At 31.7% G+C, this 24,203-nt stretch overlaps 1 protein-coding gene, 1 long non-coding RNA gene and 1 pseudogene across 3 annotated transcripts in view; 1 reads left to right on the top strand and 2 right to left on the bottom strand.

The window, feature by feature from the left end:
- Nucleotides 1-4,050: 4,050 nt before the first annotated feature.
- LOC146946513 (uncharacterized) lies at nt 4,051-4,590 on the bottom strand (annotated as a pseudogene).
- A 3,871-nt stretch (nt 4,591-8,461) lies between these two features.
- Nucleotides 8,462-10,912, top strand: LOC146946512 (uncharacterized). The gene is made up of 2 exons (XR_015026763.1): nt 8,462-10,500; nt 10,598-10,912. It is a non-coding gene; the product is annotated as an uncharacterized LOC146946512 (long non-coding RNA).
- A 9,380-nt stretch (nt 10,913-20,292) lies between these two features.
- AIR9 (Outer arm dynein light chain 1 protein) overlaps nt 20,293-24,203 on the bottom strand; it is a 28,396-nt gene continuing 24,485 nt past the window's right edge. For both annotated transcript variants that reach the window (XM_085744553.1, XM_085744554.1), the window contains exons 33-36: nt 21,498-21,556; nt 21,018-21,050; nt 20,774-20,905; nt 20,293-20,666 (exon numbers count right to left, since the gene is read on the bottom strand). In XM_085744553.1, coding sequence (XP_085600679.1) covers nt 20,490-20,666; nt 20,774-20,905; nt 21,018-21,050; nt 21,498-21,556 — 401 coding nt within the window. In that variant the 3' untranslated portion in view covers nt 20,293-20,489. The remainder of the gene's footprint in view (nt 20,667-20,773; nt 20,906-21,017; nt 21,051-21,497; nt 21,557-24,203) is intronic.

Genomic DNA, 24,203 nt, shown 5'->3' with positions numbered 1-24,203 from the left:
TAAAAACTAAAAGATGGAAATTAATAAAAACTAAAGATAAAAATAAAAACTAATAATAAAAATAAGGTGAGAAGAGAGCCCGAATTGGAACCAAAAATGAGGTATTTTAAAATACCTCGCTGTCGAATTTTTCACTGAAAAGTCAAAGACTAATCAGGATCAAACGGTGTATGAATGTAGGACCTTAGGTCAAAAATTGGGGTATGACAAAAGTGCTATATAAACCATGCTTTAGCTAGCACTTTATACAGAAAAAAGCGCTATATTACCTTTACCAGCGCCATTTACAATAGCGCTTCAAAAGCGCTATCTAAAGCCAAAAAAAGCGCTATATAAGCTCATTTTTGTAGTAGTGAATCTTGATAAATTCTACAATGGACGGAATCTGACACATTTGGAGCAAGTGATGGAAAGAGTAAATAGCATTATCAATATCAAGATGATCGTGAAGTGGAGGAAAGAAGGAAAGTTGATGGAGAGACAAGAGAACGAAACTGAATAAACATTGGAAGGAGTGAAAGCGACAGAGACAACATTCGAAAGAAGAAGGAAGCACATGTGTGTGTCTATGTAGATTTCGGATTTACAACGCAATGCCAACATTGTTAGGTTTGGAATGAGAACAACATAATTGGGAGAAAGGAAAAGGAAATGTGGCAAAAGATCCTAAAATAGTGGAAATCTGGAGAAGGAGCAAGAGAGAGAGAGAGAGAAAGTCTAACCGAGAATACATATTTCATGAGCTGCATGTACCTATATATTATATAACTTTCACCACCTCTTCTATCACTCAGTCTGACGGCACAATCTTACATAACTGAAAATATATATTCACTCAGCTAAAGCTTTCATTAAATATAAGTTGATTTGTAAATATACTAGTATGCAACCCGTGCGGACGCACGGGTGGAATTCTTCCTTGAGCAGCAAAAATTCAGACCAAACATTTATTTTTCATCAAAAATAATATTTATTTGCTCAAAACCAAAATAAACTAATACAAAATACTCCCTCATGTTTTAAACCCTTTTTGTGTTTTTGACAGCAATGCAACGAAGCTAAAATTTAAAGAAGAGAAATCTTAAAGATAACAAAAAGGAAAAGATCAGCAGACAATGGATATAGATTACAACACGTCAACAACAAGTTTCAATCAGTAACACGAACTACATAAAACAAAGTAAAAGTACGGCACAAACAGAGGTCAAGGGATCCAACAACTCCATCCAGGATTTTTGAATAGTGGGGGCACCATATAAAAAAAATTTAGCATTAATAATTGTCCTCTACAATTTTTCATATTATGGAAGCTTTGAATGGTTTTCATATTTCGAAAATCAATAAAAATATACTTCTCTATATAAATAACTAAACAATCATTTAACCGATCATCTCTCTGATTTCTTATTCGATTTCACATCCGATTCTTGATAATATTCATACTATCAAGAAAGAATTTGAGATATATGATGATATGTGTGGGCCAAAAGAGAAATAATTTATGATAAGTGTGGGTCATGTGGTCAAAATGTCAACTAATGATACATTATACTACTAAAAATAATAGTTTCTAAAAATTTAGTGTAGGCACAAGCCCACACATGGATCAACATAGATCCGTCCCTGACTCCATATGGTTGTTCTTTGAGGAAATTCCAATAATCCTCCATAGTTGCAAGAGAGTGAAGTTGCCCAGTATATAAATGATGGGAGCAGGAGGAAGATCATGAAGAATCTTTGAAACGTCCCTTTCATCATACATTAAAATACTAAACTGAATTATAAACTTTAAAGACACAATATATGTAAATATTGACAGGAGGGAATACCATGGAAGCAGCAACATGGCCAAATCCGCGTGGACATACAATACATTACAATTACATCACAACAATGACAAAAGCCAAAACAATAAAAAAATAACCATGAAACCTACAATTAGAAAAATAAAAAAATTACATGAGAAGCTTTTAATTCCTGTCTCTGTGTCTTCCAGGACAGAGGGTAATAGCCAAAGCCAAAGCCAATAATGGAGAAACGTTAAACACAATTAATCCAAGGTAAATCGTACCTAATTCTTCAATGTTGATAATAGTAATAAACAACAAAAGTACGACCAGTAGAGTGATAAATATAAGTAAACATTTAGCCATTTTGGACATGTAGATAAATGTATTGGGTGGCATTTAACATGGGTAACCTTAAAGCTTTCCCATCATGGGAAAGTTGTGTTTTGACCATAGATATAATAATATAAATATTCAATGGTTCAGATCTGTTACCTGTAACCTTTACTTTACTTTTTGGTTGTACAAAATTTTCAAAAATTCAGACCCCACCTTGTCTTAGTTTAATGTAAATTATTTAATGGGCCAACAGTTTATATAGTTATGGGCCTATTTGTTGGAAACAAACTTTATGAAGCCCGGATGAAAACAGTATATTAACACCCCCTTACAAATTTTGCCTCACTTTACATAACAAAGACATTAATTAAAATGTGGTTAAATTAGTTTTTTTTTTTTGACAAAACGTGGTTAAATTAGTTGTTAAGTCATTCTAGTTCAAACTTTTATTCATTTAAGTTTTATAACGTAACAAAAAAAAAGTTTCTTTCTATCCATTTTAAACTATAAACTTAATAAAAAGAATGTTAAATTTAACTAACAAAGAAAATTAGACGTATTTTTTTTTAACAGTATTGTAGCAATTGACAGTAATGTAACTTTTATAAAAAAAATAATGTAACAATAAAAGTAATGTAGCAATACTATTTTCAAAAAAAAAAAAAAAAAAGAAGTAACGTCACAATACATGTATATTGTCCCTTAAAAAAAGCATAATAACATTTTTTTTTTTGAAAGAACAATACATGTACATGTATATGTTTTATTAGACAATATATATATAAGAACAACCCCAAAAAATAATATATATATATATATATATATATATATATATATATATATATATATATATATATAAAAGCACATGGCAATATATAAACGTAACCCACGTGACTCTCTTTCTTAAGTGAGAATTGATTTTTATTTTTCTGGTGTAAAAAGTAAAATTTATTAAAAGGGGGGGGTGTGATACCAACTTCAGTTTAATATTGCATTATAAGTTGTTTGTCCTTTCCAACAAACCAAAAATAACCTGATCAACTGCCACCTATGGGTAAAAACACAACTTTCCCATGATGGGAAAGCTTTAAGGTTACCCATGTTAAATGCCACCAATGTATTGAGAATGATATAAAAACTATGTAGGAAGGTTAAGTATGTCCACACTGTTTATAATGTGTCCGTACTGTTACCGTTGTTGTTACTGTTACCGTTACTGTTCAAGATAGCGTTAAGGTTAACGTTACTGTTACATATGGTTAATTTGAATTACTTTATCCATGGCCCACAAAACAGGCTTTTTCATTTTGCACTTTAAATTGAATTCGCAAGCAAACATCAAGTACAAAAGAGAAAAGTACAGCAGAAAGGAAAAAACTTTTATACAACATCAGACAACATGTTTTTAGTTTAGATAAATAGCAAAGACCAGTCCTCGTGAGCTTAGCTCAGTTGGTTAAGAATAATGCATAATATATGCAAGGTCTGGGATTCAAACCCCGACCACCACAAAAAAAAAATTGCAAAGACTAAGTCCTACCAACTAAAGCCTAGCCAAAACATATAAATATAAAAACAACACTCAAAACAATACACTAAAACAAAACATAATACCAATTGTCAATACAGATAAAGGTTGGAAACACAAGCTTATTCTAAGCAAACGATGAGGCAGGAACAAAATCCACTAACTCTTCGTGGGAGAGACATGAGAAACAGCAGCTCACATCCGAACTTAAAAAACACGAACCCTCTTTTTTGGGTAAACAATCTCAAAATTGAAACAGAGAATGTCACAAACCTTGAACCCATTTTCATCACAAATTCCTTCCATCTCATTCCCAGCCCAGTTTTCCTCGAAGGTGCATCCATGTAGAACAAATATACCAACCAAGTGAGAACTGATGGCACTTAATGCATTCAGCTAAAGATAAAAGTACATTGTGCGCCCAACCCGCAAGCCTCGGCTAGGATAAGTTGGAATCTGGTTAGGGTTTTCAAGTTTCTTGCTATGATATATCCCAAAAAGAATATCATCATAGTAAAAAAAGTATAACCTCCTCGTTGCTATGCAAACCAAATACATCACGCATCTCTTTCAATCCACAAGTAAGAAGAGGATGAATTGAATCCTTATTAAAAGTAACCTTGTGGCTTTTATCTATCTCTTTCAATCCACGAGTAAGAAGAGGATGAATTGAATCCTTATTAAAAGTAACGTTGTGGCTTTTATCTGATTAGTTCATTATTGTCCACTCTTCACCAAGATCATCCTTGTGATCTTAAAAAAAAAATTGGATTGGCCTCGCCAAATTCCTTAAAAAAAAGTTTGCAATGCATAAGGTGACATAAAACCAAAACAATACTTAAAAAACAACAAATAAATACTAACATTGCTGCCAAGATAAAGAGTAGTAAAACCACCACATGGTTGTTGTTTAAGGTAAATCCAGTAATTCTCCATAAGCATTGCAGCTTGAACTTGTGTTGTGTGCATACTCACTAAACTACCTACTTATATATAGAAATAAAAAACTTACATTTTTTGATTAATTTTTTTAACTATTCCCATCGTTTCCATAATAACGTAAAAATGGAGTCTAAAACACGTGAGTACACAAATATGAAAAAAAAAAAAAAAAAAAAAAAAAAGGGAAGAAAACCTAACATCAAATAAAGTAGGAGGTGACAACTCGTTGATATGTTTGTTCATGTTGAGTAATAGTGTACCTTTTGTTTTATACAAATATAAAGTTTGATAAAACTCAAGAACCAAAAATCTTAAATTGATATTTAATTGATGTTTAAAATTTTAAAACTAAATCAAATGGAGTTTACTTGATAGACCCAAATTACATGTGGATTTTAACCTTGAGGATAACCATACACACCATGTTTACTATTCAATATATTTACAATGTATGCACTATATCTACAATCAACTATATTTACTATAATTAATATACTTACTATTTACCATACTTATTATTTAATCCATAAACTATATTTACCATTAACTGTTTAGTATTTTCAAAATTGCAGTCATCAATAAAAGTAATAAAATATATTTTAGAATTTCTAGTTTAGGCGTCATCAAGTTAACATATATCATAATTTATTAAGTTTAGAGAGTCAAATTCTCTAAACAGTTTATATATGTGAACTTTTCGTTATTTTATCTTGATTGCAGAAATCACTTTTATTTTTCTTATCAAAATCATTTACTTATAACTTTGGAATTACACCAAAGTTACTCGTGTTTATACTTAAACACTTGCTCGCTAGACAAAGTTCTGACATGTCAAATATTAAAATCACACAACTTGTAAAACAGAAGGATAATTTTAATTTTGAACATATAGGTCTCCCTTAAAGTCCTAGTGAACCCTATCTTACTCACTAGAAATCATTAATGTAGATTCCATTTTATCTTTCGAGCATACATCTCGTTCTAAAGAATAATTTTGTTTAGATGTGAAATTTCAACTCCACATCTTTAAACCCAACAGTGTGGTGGTGTAAGAATATTCTAACAACATTTTCTTATTTTCAGCAGCAACATATGTTTTAAACAAGGCACAACCACATCAAATATGGTGTGAGGCGCTAGTGTTCATCCACCATCCACTGGATTCACCAACTAGGTTGATCTTACTAATCATTGAAATAAATTGCTCTTCGAGCAAGTTTGCCTGTGGAGTAGCGCTTGGCCTGTTACTATACATACGGGTTATAACAGGGAGTAAGGTTCTCGTGGAGATAATGCACACCAAACTACTGAAATTTCTACTTCCTAAAGGAGGAATTATAAGACCATATAAGTCAAGCTGGTGCGCTTTCCACTAAGAGGGAGATCATGACACAAATGAGTGTCACCAGCTGAAGAGAAAGAGATGGATGCCCTCGTCCATAAAGGACACCTAAAAAAATTCGTGAAAGATGATCATATAAAAGCGACCTTGACCATTGAAGAAAGATAACAAAGAAGATCCCTTCTCTTCATAAGAAAAGACGCAGGGTTGCATAACAAAAGGAAGGATTATCCACCAGTCAAACATACACTCAACACCATTGTTGGGGGATTATCAGGTGATGAGGAATCAATCTCAAAAGAAAGGTTTAGTTAAAACATGTCAACCATGTCCAAAGATCGTTCATAAAAATTTGGCTTAATAGCACTTTTGGCCCCCTATGTTTGCCAAAATTGCGATTAAGGCCCTCTATCTTTGAAAACTACAAAACCGCCCCTTATGTTTCGGTTTCGTTGCACTTTTGGCCCCCATGGTCAATTTTGACCTGGTCCACGCTGACATGGCATCCACATCACTTATGTGGGGGGCCAAAATCGCAACTTTTGCAAACATAGGGGGCCAAAAGTGCTATTAAGAATATTTTTTATTTTTTTAATTCATTTTCTCCTTTTTTTTCATTTTTTTGTTTTGAAAAAATTTAAAAAAAGAGGGAAAATTAATAAAAATCGAAAATAATGAAAAAAATACTGAAAAAATTTTAAAAAAATTGGAAAAATTAATAAGAATAAAAAAAAAATCTGTAAAAAAAATTTCGCATTTTTTTCATTTTTTTGTTTTGAAAAAATTAAAAAAACGGGGAAAATTAATAAAAATCGAAAATAATGTAAAAAATACTGAAAAAATTTAAAAAAATTGGAAAAATTAATAAGAATGAAAACAAAAGTTTAGATTTTTTTTCGAAATAAAAAACTGGAAAATATTTAAAATTTTAAAAATCTAGATATATATTTTTTAAAATCCAATTACAATATGAAAATTAAATTTTAAAAATCATATAATCTGAAGAAAAAAAATCAATTTTAGTTCAAAAGAGATTGGAAGAGCAACTTGAGGTACTCACTTTTTAAATTTTAATGTCTCCTAAATAAGACACTTTTTAAAATTTTACACGCATTAATAATTCTTTTTACAAAAATATTCCTATGTAATTCAAGCTTCACAGATTTGTTTCCTAAATTTTTAATTAAACTAAAATCAATTTTTTTCTTCAGATTATATGATTTTTAAAATTTAATTTTTCTATTGTAATTGGATTTTAAAAAAAATATATATCCAGATTTCCAGTTTTTTATTTCGCAAAAAAATCTAAACTTTTTTTAATTTGAAAATTAAATTCCAGTATTTTTAAATATCTTCTAAATTTTGTAAAAAATCCGAACTTTTTTCTAATTTTTTAAATTTCGAAAAAAAATCTAAATGTCTTTTCTGCTTTTTTCTTTTATTTTTCGAGAAAAATAATCTGATTTTTTGTTATTTTTAAAATTTTAAAAAAAATAAATCTTTTATTTTGTAAAAAGATAATCGGATTTTTTGTTATTTTTAAAAGATTTTCAGTTTTTAATGTTTTTTTATTATTAAAATGATTTAATGAATTGGTATGTATATACACACATGTGATGCGAAATTTTTTTTCCAGATTTTTGTTTTCATTCTTATTAATTTTTTCAGTATTTTTTTTCATTATTTTTCGATTTTTATTAATTTTCCCTATTTTTTTTTTATTTTTTCAAAACAAAAAAATGAAAAAAATGCGAAATTTTTTTTCCAGATTTTTTTTTCATTCTTATTAATTTTTTCCAAATTTTTTTAAATTTTTTCAGTATTTTTTTCATTATTTTCGATTTTTATTAATTTTTCCCTCTTTTTTTAAATTTTTTCAAAACAAAAAAATGAAAAAAAAGGAGAAAATGAATTAAAAAAATAAAAAATATTCTTAATAGCACTTTTGGCCCCCTATGTTTGCAAAAGTTGCAATTTTGACCCCCCACATAAGTGATGTGGATGCCATGTCAGCGTGGACCAGGTCAAAATTGACCATGGGGGCCAAAAGTGCAACGAAACCGAAACATAAGGGGCGGTTTTGTAGTTTTCAAAGATAGGGGGCCGAAATCGCAATTTTGACAAACATAGGGGGCCAAAAGTGCTATTAAGCCTAAAAATTTCTATCCAAATTTTCCCTATATCCTCATAAATGGATGGTGAAGGGGTCGCGTCTCATGAGGACGACCCGATGGTAATAGAAATCTTGGTCTTTAATTGGCATGTGAAGAGGATGATAATTGACCCGGGAAGCTCTGCAAACATCCTATACTAGGAATCGTTCAAAGGACTAAAGTTAATTATGAAACAACTTCAACCTTATAGGGGCAGCTTATTAAGTTTCTGTGGTAAGCATTGTTGTAATTTTATGGTTTTATTTTATTTCAAAAGTTAACATAAATTGGTCCTTTTGTCCTGCGCTTTAATTCATGATTTATAAACTACATGTCAGGTTGCTTTGACCATTAGACTTTGATTTTTCCTATTATCATGCCTTACTTCCCCATTAGTAGGAACACCTAGTGCCACTCAATAAAAAACGTGTTTCTTTCTTTCCTTCAGTCTAATCAATATAATAAATAATAGTATACACAAATATAGAATGAGTACTTCATCATTTTCTCCACATACCAAACTACACTGATATATCATTCATTTTTCTTCTCCAAAGATGGGTCACGTAACATAATACAACACAGTATTTGCAGACAGAAAAATTCTGCACATATATACTCACTCAGTTCATATTTCTCTATACACAATTATTTTCTTTTATCCAAAATATTGAGGTTCTGGGTTACATCTCCTGCTATCTTTGAGATAGATTCAAGCTGTTCAGTCACCTCTGATATGATTCATATCAGGGAAGAACTGTTGTATCCTGGGAGGATATGCGCTTATGAGGCGGATAAAATCCTCAAGGACAGTGACTATGTCACGCCTCAGGTTACATAATAATGGTTTGTTGTTTTGCAGGTTATCACTTTCATGTTTGATTACTTCGATATTGCCGACATCAAATTACCACAATTTAAAGAACAGATAAGTTTATTGTTCTCTCTTTTAGCTATATTTGATTGATGCTTGTATTTATATATGTTGATTATTATTTAGAGATAATTATTATGACGAATTTTACAACAAGCATGCAAACATGAAGAGCAATGTAACATCCCGAGTTTTAAACAGCAAAAGTGCATTATTTTTAAAACAACTCAAAATCCTTGCACTAAAGGATTCACGGTTGTCTTTAATTTAAAATCAAAGTAAGTAATTTTCTTTCGAAGCTGTTTTACAAAATGATGATATGAATCAAATGCTATATTTTATAAATTAATTTTAGGTAATGAGTTTTCAAATTTAAATCATACTCCGCATAATATATAAAAGGGTTAATTATGTTTCTAGTCCCTATAAAATAGCGACCTTGTAAGTTTAGTCCCTACTTAATTTTAATAGCATTTTTAGTCCCTATAAAAAAAATTTACTTATAATTTTAGTCCCTGCTAAAACAAAGTTTGATTAATTATCCTTAAACTCTTAAATTTTTGAACGATTTTTTTAAGACAAGATTAGAACACTATGAAAGGTTCGTTTACTAAAATTTAGAATTTTCTGACATGAAATGAATTAAATATGAATTTTTTAAAACGACAAAAGTTAAAGATAAAAAGTAATAAAATCTGGATGTAGAAATCAAATTTTGCGATAATTTTTTGCGGACGAACTTTTAGTAATGTTCTAAACATGTCTGCAAAAAATTGTTCAAAAATTTAAGAGTTTAAGCATAAATTAAACAAATTTGAATTGAGTAGGGACTAATACTCAGTGCAGAAAAACAAAATTAGGGAGTAAAAATGCTATTAAAATTAAGTAGGGACTAAACTTACAAGGTCGCTATTTTATAGGGACTAGAAACATAATTAACCCTATATAAAATTGTGTATGAGTATGTATTCAGCATCGAAATAACATTTACAACGGTGGTACAATTTATAAGGTAGAGAAATTAATCATATAAGACTCTACAACAAAATCTAAACTGGTTTTGAGCTCTAAACTGAGATGATTGGGTACTACGATCCACCAATGGCATTGAGCTTGATTACCTCTAATTGCCAACAAGGTCACCTCCTTCCCATGTCTTCAATGTCAAGTCGATGTTCACAACTAAGACACTAGTCAGGGGCACCAACACACATATTTCTACGTGTAAGTCGATGTCCTTGTCTTTTGATTGGTAAGTTTTTGTATGACCTTTTTATTACTAAGTGTGTTGAAGGGACAAACACAATACACTGTTGAGAGGAATTTAATAATGAGTCTACGTGTAGAGAGAACTTTTCTAACTTCATAAGGGCCAAAAGAATATTTAACTAATGTAAGACATTTATATATTATAAATAGATAAAATCATATTTTATATGATACATGCATAGGAAGAAGTATGGCAGATATTGTCAAGTTTGTTTATGTTATATTTATCTTTATTTCCATATTTATTATTGCAACAAACATCGAAGGTAATACATTTTTTATCCTTTACAAAAAAAAAAATTACTTTGTACATAACATTTTATCACATTTTAGTAACATTTTTATACACATTTTTCATTACAGCAAGAACTATATGTATTGGAGATTCTGATTGTCGAAATGAAAGGTGCATGCCTGGTATTAAACCGGTATGCTCAGAAGGCTGGTGTGATTGTATAGGATTTATACCATAGTGTTCATGAGTACACAAATGTCCGACTTAAATATATTAATTAAGAGGTACCATTTAGTTATTGTGTTGCCATCCAATAACTTTCTTTTTTTAATTTGACGAAGATTGTAGTTATGGATTTGTTCTCTAATTTAGCATATCATATTTTCTTTCCAACTCTACTGGTTATCATAATTGAGATCGTGCAGCTCTTTCTTGATCATAAATTTTTATTTTGATCTCTATTTCCCATTTATTTGTGTCTCAACAAATTTGAATTCTCTATTGTTTTTGCATGATATGTTCGAAAGTGTACATGTATATCACAGTAATAAAAAGAGTATCATATCCACAATGACTTGTGAATATCAAAGTGGGTTTTATTTTTTAAGTTTTTATTTAGAATATGTTTTAGTTTTTGAAAAATGATGTTTGGTTTTGAAAATATGAAATTAATTAAAAGCGCCTTAAAATCATGGAATTCATCATTACATAGAACAATTCCTAGCTCCTAATATTTTCCATTGTCTTCAAAACCATTGTCCAAGGTTGAGGTAACTCTAACTCTTAAAATATCTTCTTATTTTTCTTGCATGAACAAAGGTGTACCTTATCAACATAGCTCCCTATTCTCATGATTTCTATGTAGGTAATACACATTGCACCCTATTACCATTATATCACAAAGACCATTAGGCTATTCTCATGTTTCAAGACAGTTGTCTAGCTTCATATTTCCAACGTCTTTCTTGTTTTTTAACTAGAAAGTTAACTTTAATTAAAAAGACGAAGTCAGATTAAGGTTTTGAGTTTTCACAACAAAAGAAAAGAATATGATCATGGAAAATTCATCATATGATTATTTTCTATGATCCCAACACAATGGAGAACAAGCCACTCGTCATAGTCATGAGCTTCCTAAAAAAACAATAAAGACAGAGAAATGAAACAGAAAAACTTTTATTGAAAACTAAGAACAAATCACAAGAGTTTTGATTCTGTGGTGTAAAGAGGAAGCGAAGAGGGAGAAACCTTATGATTAAAAGAAATGTACTAAACCGATATGCTCAAAAGGCTGGTGTGATTGTATATAGGATTTATACCATAGATTCTATGAGTATTAAACCCACAAGAGTACATAAATGTCCAACTAAAATATATTAAGAGGTATCATTTAGTTATTGTGTTGCCATCCAATAACTTTCTTTTTCTAATTTCACGAAACTTGTAGTTATGGATTTGTTTTCTATTATGATGGTAATGAAATAAGGCAGAAAATAATATTATCTTGATTGTATTCTTGTCTATTGATTTCAGTCATATCGTCATGACCTATAAGTTAGCATATATTATTTTCTTTCCAACTCTAATGGTTATCAGAATTGAGATCTTGTAGCTCTTTCTTGATCCGAAATTTGTCTTTTGATCTCAATTTCCCATTTATTTGTGTCTCACAAAATTTGAATTCTCTATTGTTGTGGCATGATATATTCGCAAGTGAACATGCATATCATAGTAATAATAAAAAGAGTATCATATCCACAGTGACTTCTGAATATCAAAGTGGGTTTTCTTTCCTATGATTTTTTATTTAGAATACGTTTTAGTTTTTGAAAAATGATGCATCATTACATAGAACAATTCCCAGCTCCTAATATTTTCCATTGTCTTGAAAAACCATTGTCTACGGTTGAGGTAACTCTTATGTTTGGTTTGGAAAAGAAAGCTAAAGGAAAGAAAGTGTAAGGATCAGGGCCGTTCCTATGAAATAGGAGGCTCGGTTCTATTTTTAAAATAGGCCCCAGTAAAATCAAAACGCAATTCTTTTTGTGTAGCTAAACTTCATTAAAAAATCAGAATCAGAAGAACTTTTAAACACGAAACAAAACAAAATAAAATTAAGTGAAAGAGAGGTGAAATTTACCTAACAGCGTCGTAGGAAAGGGGAAAACGAATGGTTTATGCAAAAAAGAAATAATTGTTGTGATTCTTTCAATGGGGGTGGGTATTATAATTTTTTTGAGGCCCAGAATTTTTAGAGGCTCGGTTCGGTAGCGCTTCTTGCACTCCCTAAGGTCCGGCCCCAGTAAGGATAGATAGTAGAAGGAAAGAAAGGTAGAAGAAAGTGAGATGATTTGTTTAGTTGTTTGGTATAAAAGACATTAAATAGATTGTGAGAGGAAAGAAAGATATGTATATTTGCAAAATGACAATTATAACCCTAAAAGGGTTAGATAAATATGTTTATTTCAAATTAATTATGCTATCTACACATTTAAATAAATATATTTTATTAATAATTTTTAATTTACATAACATTTGTTAAATTTTTTGTTAATTTCCTTTTTGTTCAAAACATTGTGCGAAGAGAAAAAACTTTGGAGCATGATTTATCATACCATTGCTTGGTTCAACATAGTAATATTAATAATATAACAAGGGTATTTTTGACATTTATGCAAAAAAGTTAGTGTTTCTTCGATGTTTCTGTCCAAAGCAGGGAGGAAAGGTTTTGAGCGTAGGTCCCACCTCAAATTTTCTTTCCTCTACTTTTTGAAGTGCTTCCAAACTAAGGAAAGTCAATCTTTCCACAAGCTTTCTTTCCTTCTTCAATCTTTCCTTTATCTTTCTCTGGATCCAAACACTAAATTACCTTTTTTTTTTCCTCTTGCGTGAACAAAGGTGTGCCTTATCAATGTAGCTCTCTATTCTCATGGTTTCTATGTGGGTAATACACATTGTGCCCTATTTGAGTTGTGTTATTTGAACATCTATTTGTTTGACAACTTCATGGACAATCATAATTTAACAAAGAAAAGTGGGTATTGCCACGAAAACCAAAGCTATAGAAAGAAAGTGGAAATATAATGTGATTAGAATCAACCAAAATTCATGTTAATTATTGCAGCAAATTCATGAATAAACTAAAAAATTGGCAAAATCGTTTTATAAATGCCGAATTCTAAACACATCAACAAATTATAGGATACAATAATCAGCGTTTATATCTTTTCAAAAAAAAAAATCAGCGTTTATATCTTTTCAAAAAAAAAAATCAGCGTTTATAAAATTTGCGGCTGAAACATAAAAAAAATCAGCGTTTATAAAATTTGCGGCTGAAACATAAAATCTATACATACATAATACAAAAAATCCTAGTAAATCAAAACATGAAAACTGCTCTGATACCACTTGTTAGAAACTGCTCTGATACCACTTGTTAGAAATTTAGTCTTAACAAAAACATATTTTATGAAACATGTTCAATTATTATGAATCAATAGCGGAAACAAACAAAACATCGAACATGATTATGATCGGATCTACGACATGTTTAATTTAGCAAGGATATTAAGAATTAGGGAATACGAATACTTGGATGACAACCCTCTCAACAACAACGATAAACAGAGAGTAGGTGATCTGAAACAAACAGCAAGGCTAACGGCGGCTGATTTGGTTTTTATCACTATTTAATTTACTTCGTTAAATGTACGTTGAAAACCTTATACAATACAAATGAGAAGAAATACAATTTTGATTTAAAGTTTTTTATTGAAAAAACAAAGTACAAAAAATTCGAGGATATGTGGTTTTCTTGAAATCTTTCATTTTAATTTTCGTGAACTGAAATTATGCATTACAGTTCTTATTAGACGATGTTTAATGTAGTTTTGTTTCAGTTGGAGTGAAAATTTTATGTACTTTTTTTTTTACATAAAAAAAAAGGTACATAAAATTTTATGTACCTTTTATCAATAGTTTCTTTTGTTTAAAGAGTTATCTTTTTTTTTTTTTGGTTTAAAGAAAATGTTGTGATCTAAAATATTATGCCATCTATATATGTTTTGTTTAAATATGTTAGTTCTTTGAAAAAAGTATGCAATTATTCGGAGAACTAAGGCTAAAAATATCAAGACTGATTGGAGTGGTTGAAAATAAGTATCGTATCCTTCAAAAAAAAAAAAAAGTATCGTAAAATTGTGAATGAATGTATATTTTAAAAAAATATATAGTATTATATGTATATTTTAAGTGAAAATAATTTGAAATAGAGAAGTATTAATTTTTGAATAAAATGTTTAATTGCACTTTTTGCCTTCCAGTTTAATCACACTCTATTTCCTTTAAAACTCAAACTTTTTGGTTGAACCAAACTTTTAATCCCCCTCACAAATAAATATTACACGTCCTACTTCAAAAAAAAAAAAAAAAATATTACACGTCCTGTAGTTTTGGTTCCGACACATATTTTTTCCTCAAAAGTAATAATGAGAAAATTAAACTAAATGGAACACACTTGCAAGATACAATCATATCTTAACATTCAGCACTTACCAACAAAGTCATGGAAAATTTCCTTAAAAAAAAAAAAAAAAACAAAGTCATGGAAAATCAATCATCATTCAAAAAAAAAAAAGTGTGGTTAATCACACTTAGATTGTTCTTTTGATGTTGGTTTGGAACATTGAGGTATGTTTCTTTTACATGTGATTTCTCTCGATGTTAATTTTGGTGGTAGTTCATACAAAGTTTTGTTTTTAAATTGGGCCCTGCAAGTAGACGGTGGAATTAGACCCCTCAGATTAGTGAGACCTTGGATCAGATTGTTAGGAAATAACATGGCTGAAGAAGAAAAATAAACATAACCACAACACAAGAATATAACGTGGAAACTCCAAAATCGGATAAAAAACCACGGTTGTTGTTTATACCGACAACTAGAGAATTATTACTATGTGAAATTTTTTACAACAAATAGATTTCTCTCACTCTCACCCCAATGCCCCAGTACAATCACACTCTCACAAAGCAAATATCTAAACTAAGTCAGATATAAGCTTAAAGTGCTACTGACTAGTGCATCTAAAAACAAAGAACATAGTCTTGGTCTTCCCCTTGCTTCACCAAACTAAGCAATGTGGGACTTCTCCAATAACTAATATTTTTAGCCTCCTTCTTTATTTAAAAACTTGACGATCATACCAACAATCTCCACCTTGATTGTAAGAGTTTCATCGTCCGCTTCCATTGTCTATACCGACAATCATACTCCACCATAAAGAGTATAATTCACTTGAAACTGAACCATTTCAAAAATTTCTTCACGTCGAAACCTTGTTGAAAGATTATGGTGCAACTCCCGTGTTGGCTTTCAGGAAGTTTTTCACCCATCGACACATCTCACCACACACCTTGCATCAATGTCAACCAATGCCCGTGTGTTGTTCTGAATCCGCTAACAATAACTTGTCCTTTTGCATGGTATAGCGAAAATACCATAAGGACACATTTTATCTTCTAGATAAGATCACCATCATCTCCCAAAACAAGGGAAACGTTGCTAGTACTTGCCTCAGAGCCTTTTTCAGATACTGCTCCACCTAGACAATTTCTCTTGAAATGCCCAGACATTCCACACTTCCAGCACGACGTATTCTTTGCATGGTTCTTCTTCCCATTAGCCCCACATCTAGTTAGCAACATTGAGCTTGATGAAGTGCTTTCGTCACTTTTCATCCTCCTTTCTTCAGAAATGATTTTAGTTGCTACTTCTTCAAAACTCAAACTTTCCTTCCCATGCATCAAAATAGGTTTGAGATGAACATAAGAAGGTGGAAGGGACAAAATGAGCCTTAATGCTTTATCTTCATCTTCAATCTTAACTTCAATAGATTCTAACTCCGAAACAATTTTATTCAAAGTACTAAGATGATCAGAGATTTTCGTACCCTCATCCATGTGTAAATTATGGAATTGCTCCTTCAGCAACAGCCGATTTGAGATGCCTTTTGCCTGATATAACCCTTCGAGCTTTTCCCATAGTTCCTTGGCTGATGACAGATTTTGCATATTCGCAAGAACATTAATTCTTTGCCAAAATCACAAGAACACTAAGAGTTGTGATATCTCACGGAACTGAAGCACTTGATACCACTGTTAGGAAATAACAGAGCTGAAGAAGAAAAATAAACACAATCACAACACAAGAATATAACGTGGAAACTCCAAAATCGGAGAAAAAACCACGACCGTTGTCTAAACCGACAACTATAGAATTATTACTATGTGAAAAATTTTGCAACACATAGACTTGTCTCACTCTCACCCCAATGCCCTAGTACAACCACACTCTCACATGTGACCTGATTCAAGATATAGTCCCAACACATGCATGTCTCAAGATCAAGAATTTATGGAATAATGAGATATGTATTGTATATGACTTGCATAGCACTTTCCCCCTACAATTTCTCAAGCCATCCAAATATTGAACCCTTGCATTACACCGTCGATAGAGGACATCTGGATTTGGAATTCTAGTTTGAATTGATAGTATTCGACGCATAGTGGTTATCGTTGGCTTCTCTCTCACCGCGAAGTGGAATCCTCTCAAAAAAAACTTGGAATTGGATTTGAAAATTACTTGTGGCAGCTAGCGTACAATTCTTTATTTGGAAAACTTGTCATTGTTCTGTTCCAACCAAATTAGTTTTGGCACACATATGTGTCAAAGTCTCTCCCACCTTCCTATTCTACCAAAATGAAGATGAGATTATTCTTCATTGTCTCCTTTCTTGCTCGAGATCTGTTGTAGTTTGGCAGAAATATGGATTCTCATATCCTCTTTCTTTGTGCTCGTTGTTATATATTAATAATATCGCTAAGATCATCCACAAAATAGTAAGTGATGTTGGAATTCTCACACCTTTGACTATATGGAATATTTGGTGTACAAGAAACAAGTTAACTTTTGATAATATCCAGCAAAATATGTACTCGGCGGTCACAACTATTTTTTCCCAACATCACCTTGCTCACCTGGATTTTGGTACTGACTCCTTGGATACTCGTACTCATACTATAAAGATGGCGAGTTGGCATCATGGGGATGAAGACTCTATGATTCTCAATGTTGATGGAAATGCATTGACAAATCCAGGAAAGGCGGGTTATGGTGGATTAATTCGTAAGCACGATGGAAGTTTTCAACTTGGTTTCTTTGTTAGTGTGGGGATCTTAAATATCCTACGTGCTGAAATCCAAGCTTTATTGATTGGTGTAAAGTTGTGTTGGGAGGTAGGATATAGAAAGCTTATATGCTACTCTTACTCTCTTCACGTGGTGCAATTGGCAATGAAGGAGACTACGAAGTTCCGCCATTATGCAAATCTCTTGAAACTCATCCAAGTTTATCTTGCTAAGGATTGGTCTATTTATATTCATAATATCCTTATGGATGGGAATTCTGGTGTTGATATTCTTGTTAAGATGAGAGCTAACAGTTCAAATCATCTTGTTACTTTTAATGAACCACTTATATGTTTATCATCAGCTTTACTAGGTGATGCTTTAGACGTGTCCTTTTCAAAGACTTAATTTATTTTTGTTTTAGCTTCCTTTTTCTTTTCTTTTTTTCTCATGTAACCAAAAATGAAAACTCAACAAAAATCTTTATTGTAGTGGTTACACATCTATAAATCTTTTTTTTTACTATAAGCAAAGATATAGGGAAGGCATCAAGAGGAATCCGCCACATCCCAACTAGGTTGACACCCCACGGAAACCTCCATCCACTACCACCTACTCCATATATATTATTAAAAAAAAAGTGGAAAATATATACAAGAGGTGGGACCAAACCAAAACCCTCAAAAGACAGACAAAAAGAAGGAAAAAAAAACCCTATGGAAACCTATAAAAAGATAAACCTATGCGGTCTCGGGAGAATTCATGCGACAGAAACCGAGGTAAAGAATCCAACCAAATGGTGCCAGAAAAAGAGTGCGTCTCACTCGTGATTTATGAAAAATACATCTTTAGACTCGTACGACAAATATATGAAACTTTTCTTAACGTAAAAGGCCTAAACCTGGACTCGACTGTGATCTCCGAAAAGTACATTGAACATAATACTTGAAAAGCAAATAGCAGCCGTGGGGTGATATACAACTATCTCTGTGAGTTTTCAATTAGGGATAAAACATACACTTGTCCATGAAAGATTATGATCATGTGAATGTTATAACAAAATATACTATTGCTTTAAACTCTTTTATTTACAAAGTATTCAAGATTTGCATTTTCACTTTTCATAATTCATCCAGGTTTGCCCTGCATTACTTAACAACTACAAACTATGCACCCATGATTTTCCTTTTCCATTGGAATATTGGATATCTTAATTCATCCACGTTTGCCATGCAAACACTTATCATTTGTCATACATACACAAAGTTGTAACATACAAAATATTTTCTTGTCAATTTTAACTACGGTTCAGTCGCTTCTTACTGAAATAGAACTTTACAGCCACTTTTTTGTTCGCTCATGTGCGGGTCCATGGGCCTCGCGCATAACCGTCATTAATGTGTTGGCATATTGTGTTATCCACCTCACGCACGCTGACGAAAGTTTCTTGGTCGGATGGTATGTCATGCGCGTCACATGTTGTGTCACACACCTTGTGCATGTTGACACAGGTTCAATGGGATTTGCAGTTTGAAATGTGCCTCACAGATAATCCCATATATGCCGCATCTGTTGACATGAATTAACCCCTTTGACACTAAATTCTTCAAATTTCAGGATTCAAAGTCAGGGGTGTTCAGACTATTTCACTTTAATAAACAAGCTTTTAGAGAAATTAATCATATGCATTTTCGTGTTATATTCAGAACATGGAAATAAATATATTCCTTCTTCTTACTGAAATATCTCAACCAACTACATATATTCATAAATATATCTCAACCAACTACATATTTATATTTATGACCAGTTCTATGGTACAAAAAATCATACACAAACTGGTTTCTACAGTTAGAACAATAAGTCACATGCACAAAGATGTGATTTATTGATCTAATGATGAAACACATTTGTGCATGTTGCAAGCTAAATTTACTTGTGCACATTAGATAATGATCACACCTATAACTCAATTTATCTTTATTTTTGTACTTACACTTTAAATGTTAACTGAATGATAAGAGTTTAGCATTGTCGCCTACAAGTACTGAGTTCGAATCTCATCGGCGACAAATATATATGGTCATTATTGATACTTGAATTAATAAAAAAAATCACGGTCCAATTTAAACAATATGTACATACACACTTTTATTTACTCCTTACAAAAAATTCAATGTTTTTTTTTAAAATGTAGATATATAAAGTTCAGATAGTTAATTTTATTTTAAGTTTATCAAGATGCAAGATATAACACACTTTTTTTCTTAAGTTGAGTAGAAAGTTGCACAGATTTCACAAATTCATTTGGTGGTGTGCAAACCACAATTAACCAACATTGCATTGGTCCAAGTGGAATGAGACTCTTCATGGAGGGGGAGACTCCATTAAAATTGGCGAACCAAGTTCCCTGATGTTGATACTTCATACCAACATGGTTAACAATAAAATTACAGCCGAACAAACCTTATCCGCATCTCAATAATATACCATTCTTAAAGAGAAAGGATTGGTGGACAACCCTTCAACCCAATTGTGCCTTGAAGAGTGGGAGTGTGGAAACCACCCGAGGTGGATGGGTTGTATAAATATCACAGCCATTCTTAAACGGTCAAACTCAAATATGCATGCACGATTCGAAACTCAAATAGTAATTATCTCATGTTACGCACGGCTCTAATAATTAATGGCCTGAAATTTCTGGCATCAATAACTATTATGTCAAAACACCAATACTTTCACTCAGGACAAGCAAACCTTGAGATAACTGGTTTCAGAAACTTGGTTTCCCAAATCAAATACGACTATACAAAGTTTCAATTAAAAAAATAATCATGTCTCTATCTTGAGAAGGGAATTGAGGGAGGTACTGTTGAATCGTTGAGCAAGTCCTCTAATAACAAGAACGATAACATCCCGAATGTGTCTGGACTGCACCATCAAGTCTGCTTCATTCTCACTGTCCACTACTATTTTTAGTCGGTGTTGATCATTTCTGAAAAGCTCCACCTGATACATTCAAAGATCAACACAAGTAAATCAAGGATACAATAATCTAGCAATGACATTACATAGCTGATGGGGGAAAATGTGTTTCGTATGTCACCCAAACTTACATGAAACGGAGGGGCATAACTACCACGAATTTCTGTAGTTGGAAACGAAGTTTTGGTGGCAGGCTTCACCACCTTAACCCTTTTCTTGTTAATCTCAAGGATTCGTCTCTCGTACGTGCCCACTGATGAAATCTGAAATATAAATTTTTATGTCAAAATTAGAACTAGTCTTTTTTGCTTTTCCAGTACTTTTAAATGAATATGTTCCAATTCCCAACATCAGAAGTGTATTATTAAAAGATACCTTTTTTGAGGTTTGGTCTTTGTCACACAATACCTGCCACAGAAGATAAACAAAGAGCTTAGCCTATGAAGGATAAAAACTACATGAGGAAAAAGATAAACTTGTTGCTACAAAGCATTTCCCAATGCAGTATCTGAGGAAAAAAATCAGACCCGTTATGGATATTCTTTATATTTGCAAATGCATTTGAAGGTTAAGAGTAGAAATATGCCACAAAATTGAGGCCAACCAAATTTGAGATGCAAAGTAATCAGAAATTGAATGACATTATTCATGAATAACACGAGACTCAAACTACAAAGCAAAAGACTAGTCAATCATTAGATCCCAAAAACAAGGGTTTAGCATTTCAGGTACTTAGACAATATGGTTTTACTAACATGTAATTACTATATGTTTCCTTCAAGCACCAGCAGAGCTAAGGCCTATAATATTTAACTAAATGCATAGCCCAACTTATGTCTGATAAATATAACCTACCTCAAATTTCACTGATCCCAGATCAAGGTTCTGCTTCACTTCTTTAAGAACGTCAGGCTCTGCATGGAATTAAAAGGTCACATATCAATCCTATATTAAAGATGGAAACTTCTTTTAAAACAAAAAATTACAATTAATATAGGAAGTCCATTGTTTTAGAGCCTGGTTTTACTAACACTTACTGACAAGAATTCGAAACTATTCGTGAATTGTATCCACAAAACAAAAAAGGTAAAACTGCAAAAGACAGTAGATAATAGAGAAATATGAAAAGGCATGCACAGAACAAAACGCCATCAAATTTTGAAAAGTTTGCAATTACAATAAAAGATCAACCCACAGTTTCCTTTCCAGGCCAATTACTCATTAACTTGGAATTTCCATATCTCACAACACTAGGATTATCACCCTAGAAATGAATTTCCTCATTCCAGCCATCTAATCGAGAAAATGAATCCGTAGTCCAATTTGATTTTTGGTCAAACATCATAGAAACATCTGAAAAGAAAGAAATTTTATTGAATGGGTGATTTAAGATACGAGAGACCTCTACTCCAACTCCAAGTGTTTCACCCTTCTACAAAGATTTACTCCATTCACAAGTCTCCAATATACAGAATCCCATCCATACAAGATATCCTCTCTACAACTTGACTTCCTTGAGTTAAAAGAAAAAACAACTTAACTTCCTTAACTGTTCTCTAACAGTCCATCACTTACTCTTAAAGCTTATTAGGTCATGTTATTAGTTAACCTAATTTTTTCCCTCTAAATCCTTGCCATTAATTGCTAATGACTTAATTAGTTAACCTAATTTTTCCCTCCTAATACATGGTAAATTTGAATTTCAAATTTTGGCTTGAAAGATGTTATTTTCCCTTTTCTATGAGTGCCTTACTGATATTTGGGAATAGCACTTCTATCATGCACATAAATATCACGTTTATAATACCCTTGGCAATTCCCAAAGCATTGAAAGCATCCATTCATATTCATCCAATCTGAAATACCAAACATGGCTCGACGTAATATTGAAAATTTGCTTTCATAACACTGCCGTCATTTGGTGAATAACCCTATTTCAGATCTAGACAAGGCAATCAACAAGCTGAGAAGGAAATATAGGTCATACATGGTTGAGTATGATGTTGAAGATGTTAGTGAGCATTTTTTTTTTTTATGTTTTCTTACATGCAGACTTTTTACGTTCATTTGTTTGATATGAAAGATTCTAATTCGAGTTTTTGTTGTCTTAGGGCGCTGTGCAGTTTCCGAATATGTTTGCCGATGACTTTGGCGACCAGATTACTTGCTTTGCAACTTTAGTTGATGCTAAGAACAATCAGTTTGCAGTTTTGGTGGAAAGGATAAATGGTGTCGTTTTTTTCTCAAAGGGATGGACGGCGATCTGTGATTTTTACGGAATAGGATTGAGGGCGTGGGTTACACTGGTTTTTGTTGGCCAAGGTCATTTTGCGATGGCATTGGAGGATAGATGGGAAGACAATTAAGTGTCATGTATTTGACCCTCCAATGCGTTTTGTTGTTGACAAATCAAGTGTCCAGCTTGCATTCAATGACCATCTGCCTCCCTTTACTTCTCTTATAACCTATATTGTCACAGTATCAGTGACATGCATATAGATTTTGCAAAAAGATTGACTGAATATGATGTTACCAAAGGTTTTCTGGTATGCAACAGTACCTTATTTATTTTTCAATCGATTTTATAGTACTGAATGAAATCTGTCAGCTATATTCATGTTTCATTGATGCATGTTATAGTGCAATGTATCAGCAAAGTATATGGAAAAAAAATTGAAATTTATTCATCCCTGCATAAACTGATTATTCCACCATTTTTTATAATAGACTTTGCTTAATTTCAAATTATAATCTGCATGACATAATAAGGAGAAAAGAAAGTTATGCAACTTGATTGACATCAAGTTATTGGCTAAACATGTTTATCAAATATACTATTGAGGAACTTTGATAGTTTTGTTGGTGATTTATATTAAGTTATCTGATAAACGTGATTTGTATTCCATTATTTAAATTAATCTAATGAATAATTTGTACTAATAATTTGCCCATGTTCATTAAAATCTGTAGTTTATCATGGAAAATGAACAAATAAATGGTATGCAGGTTTATTCTCGAATTCCCTTTGCTTCAATAATTTTGAAACATAATGTTACATATTTTCAATTTTAAAAGACATATATGACATATTTAGAGTGTGCTTTATCAGATATATATTTTTTGTATGATTTAAACTTAATGCAATTTATACATTGTTCCATTGATGTTACATCTAACGTTGTGTACGAAGAAGTATTTCGAAATGTATAATTCTCTTTAATATATGCTACATTGTCTTTAAACTATTTCCATCTTTTAGTTTTAGCATTAATATTTTGTAATGTAATATTATGCTATATTCGATTTTGTAGTGACTTCGGAAAAATTGTTTATATTTTTTGATTTTTTTTACAATTCATTACAACATGTTTTGTTTTATTGTCTATTTGATTATCTTGGATGATAAGACCCATGCGGCGCACGGGTCAAAGATCTAGTATATCATAACACATTCACACTTCACAATTAGTTTCTTCAAACTCATTTTGATCTCTGCTTACATATCTAACATGCCACAATTTATCTATCCATTAATGGTTCCATTTGATTCATATGTTCTGA

Source organism: Medicago sativa, chromosome 2, assembly GCF_051527215.1.
Source record: "Medicago sativa cultivar Bolivia chromosome 2, Bolivia_mono, whole genome shotgun sequence".
In the NCBI taxonomy this organism is placed as follows: Eukaryota; Viridiplantae; Streptophyta; class Magnoliopsida; order Fabales; family Fabaceae; genus Medicago; species Medicago sativa.
The sequence above is the reverse complement of the archived record's forward strand: the minus strand, read 5'-3'. Positions and strand labels throughout refer to the sequence as shown.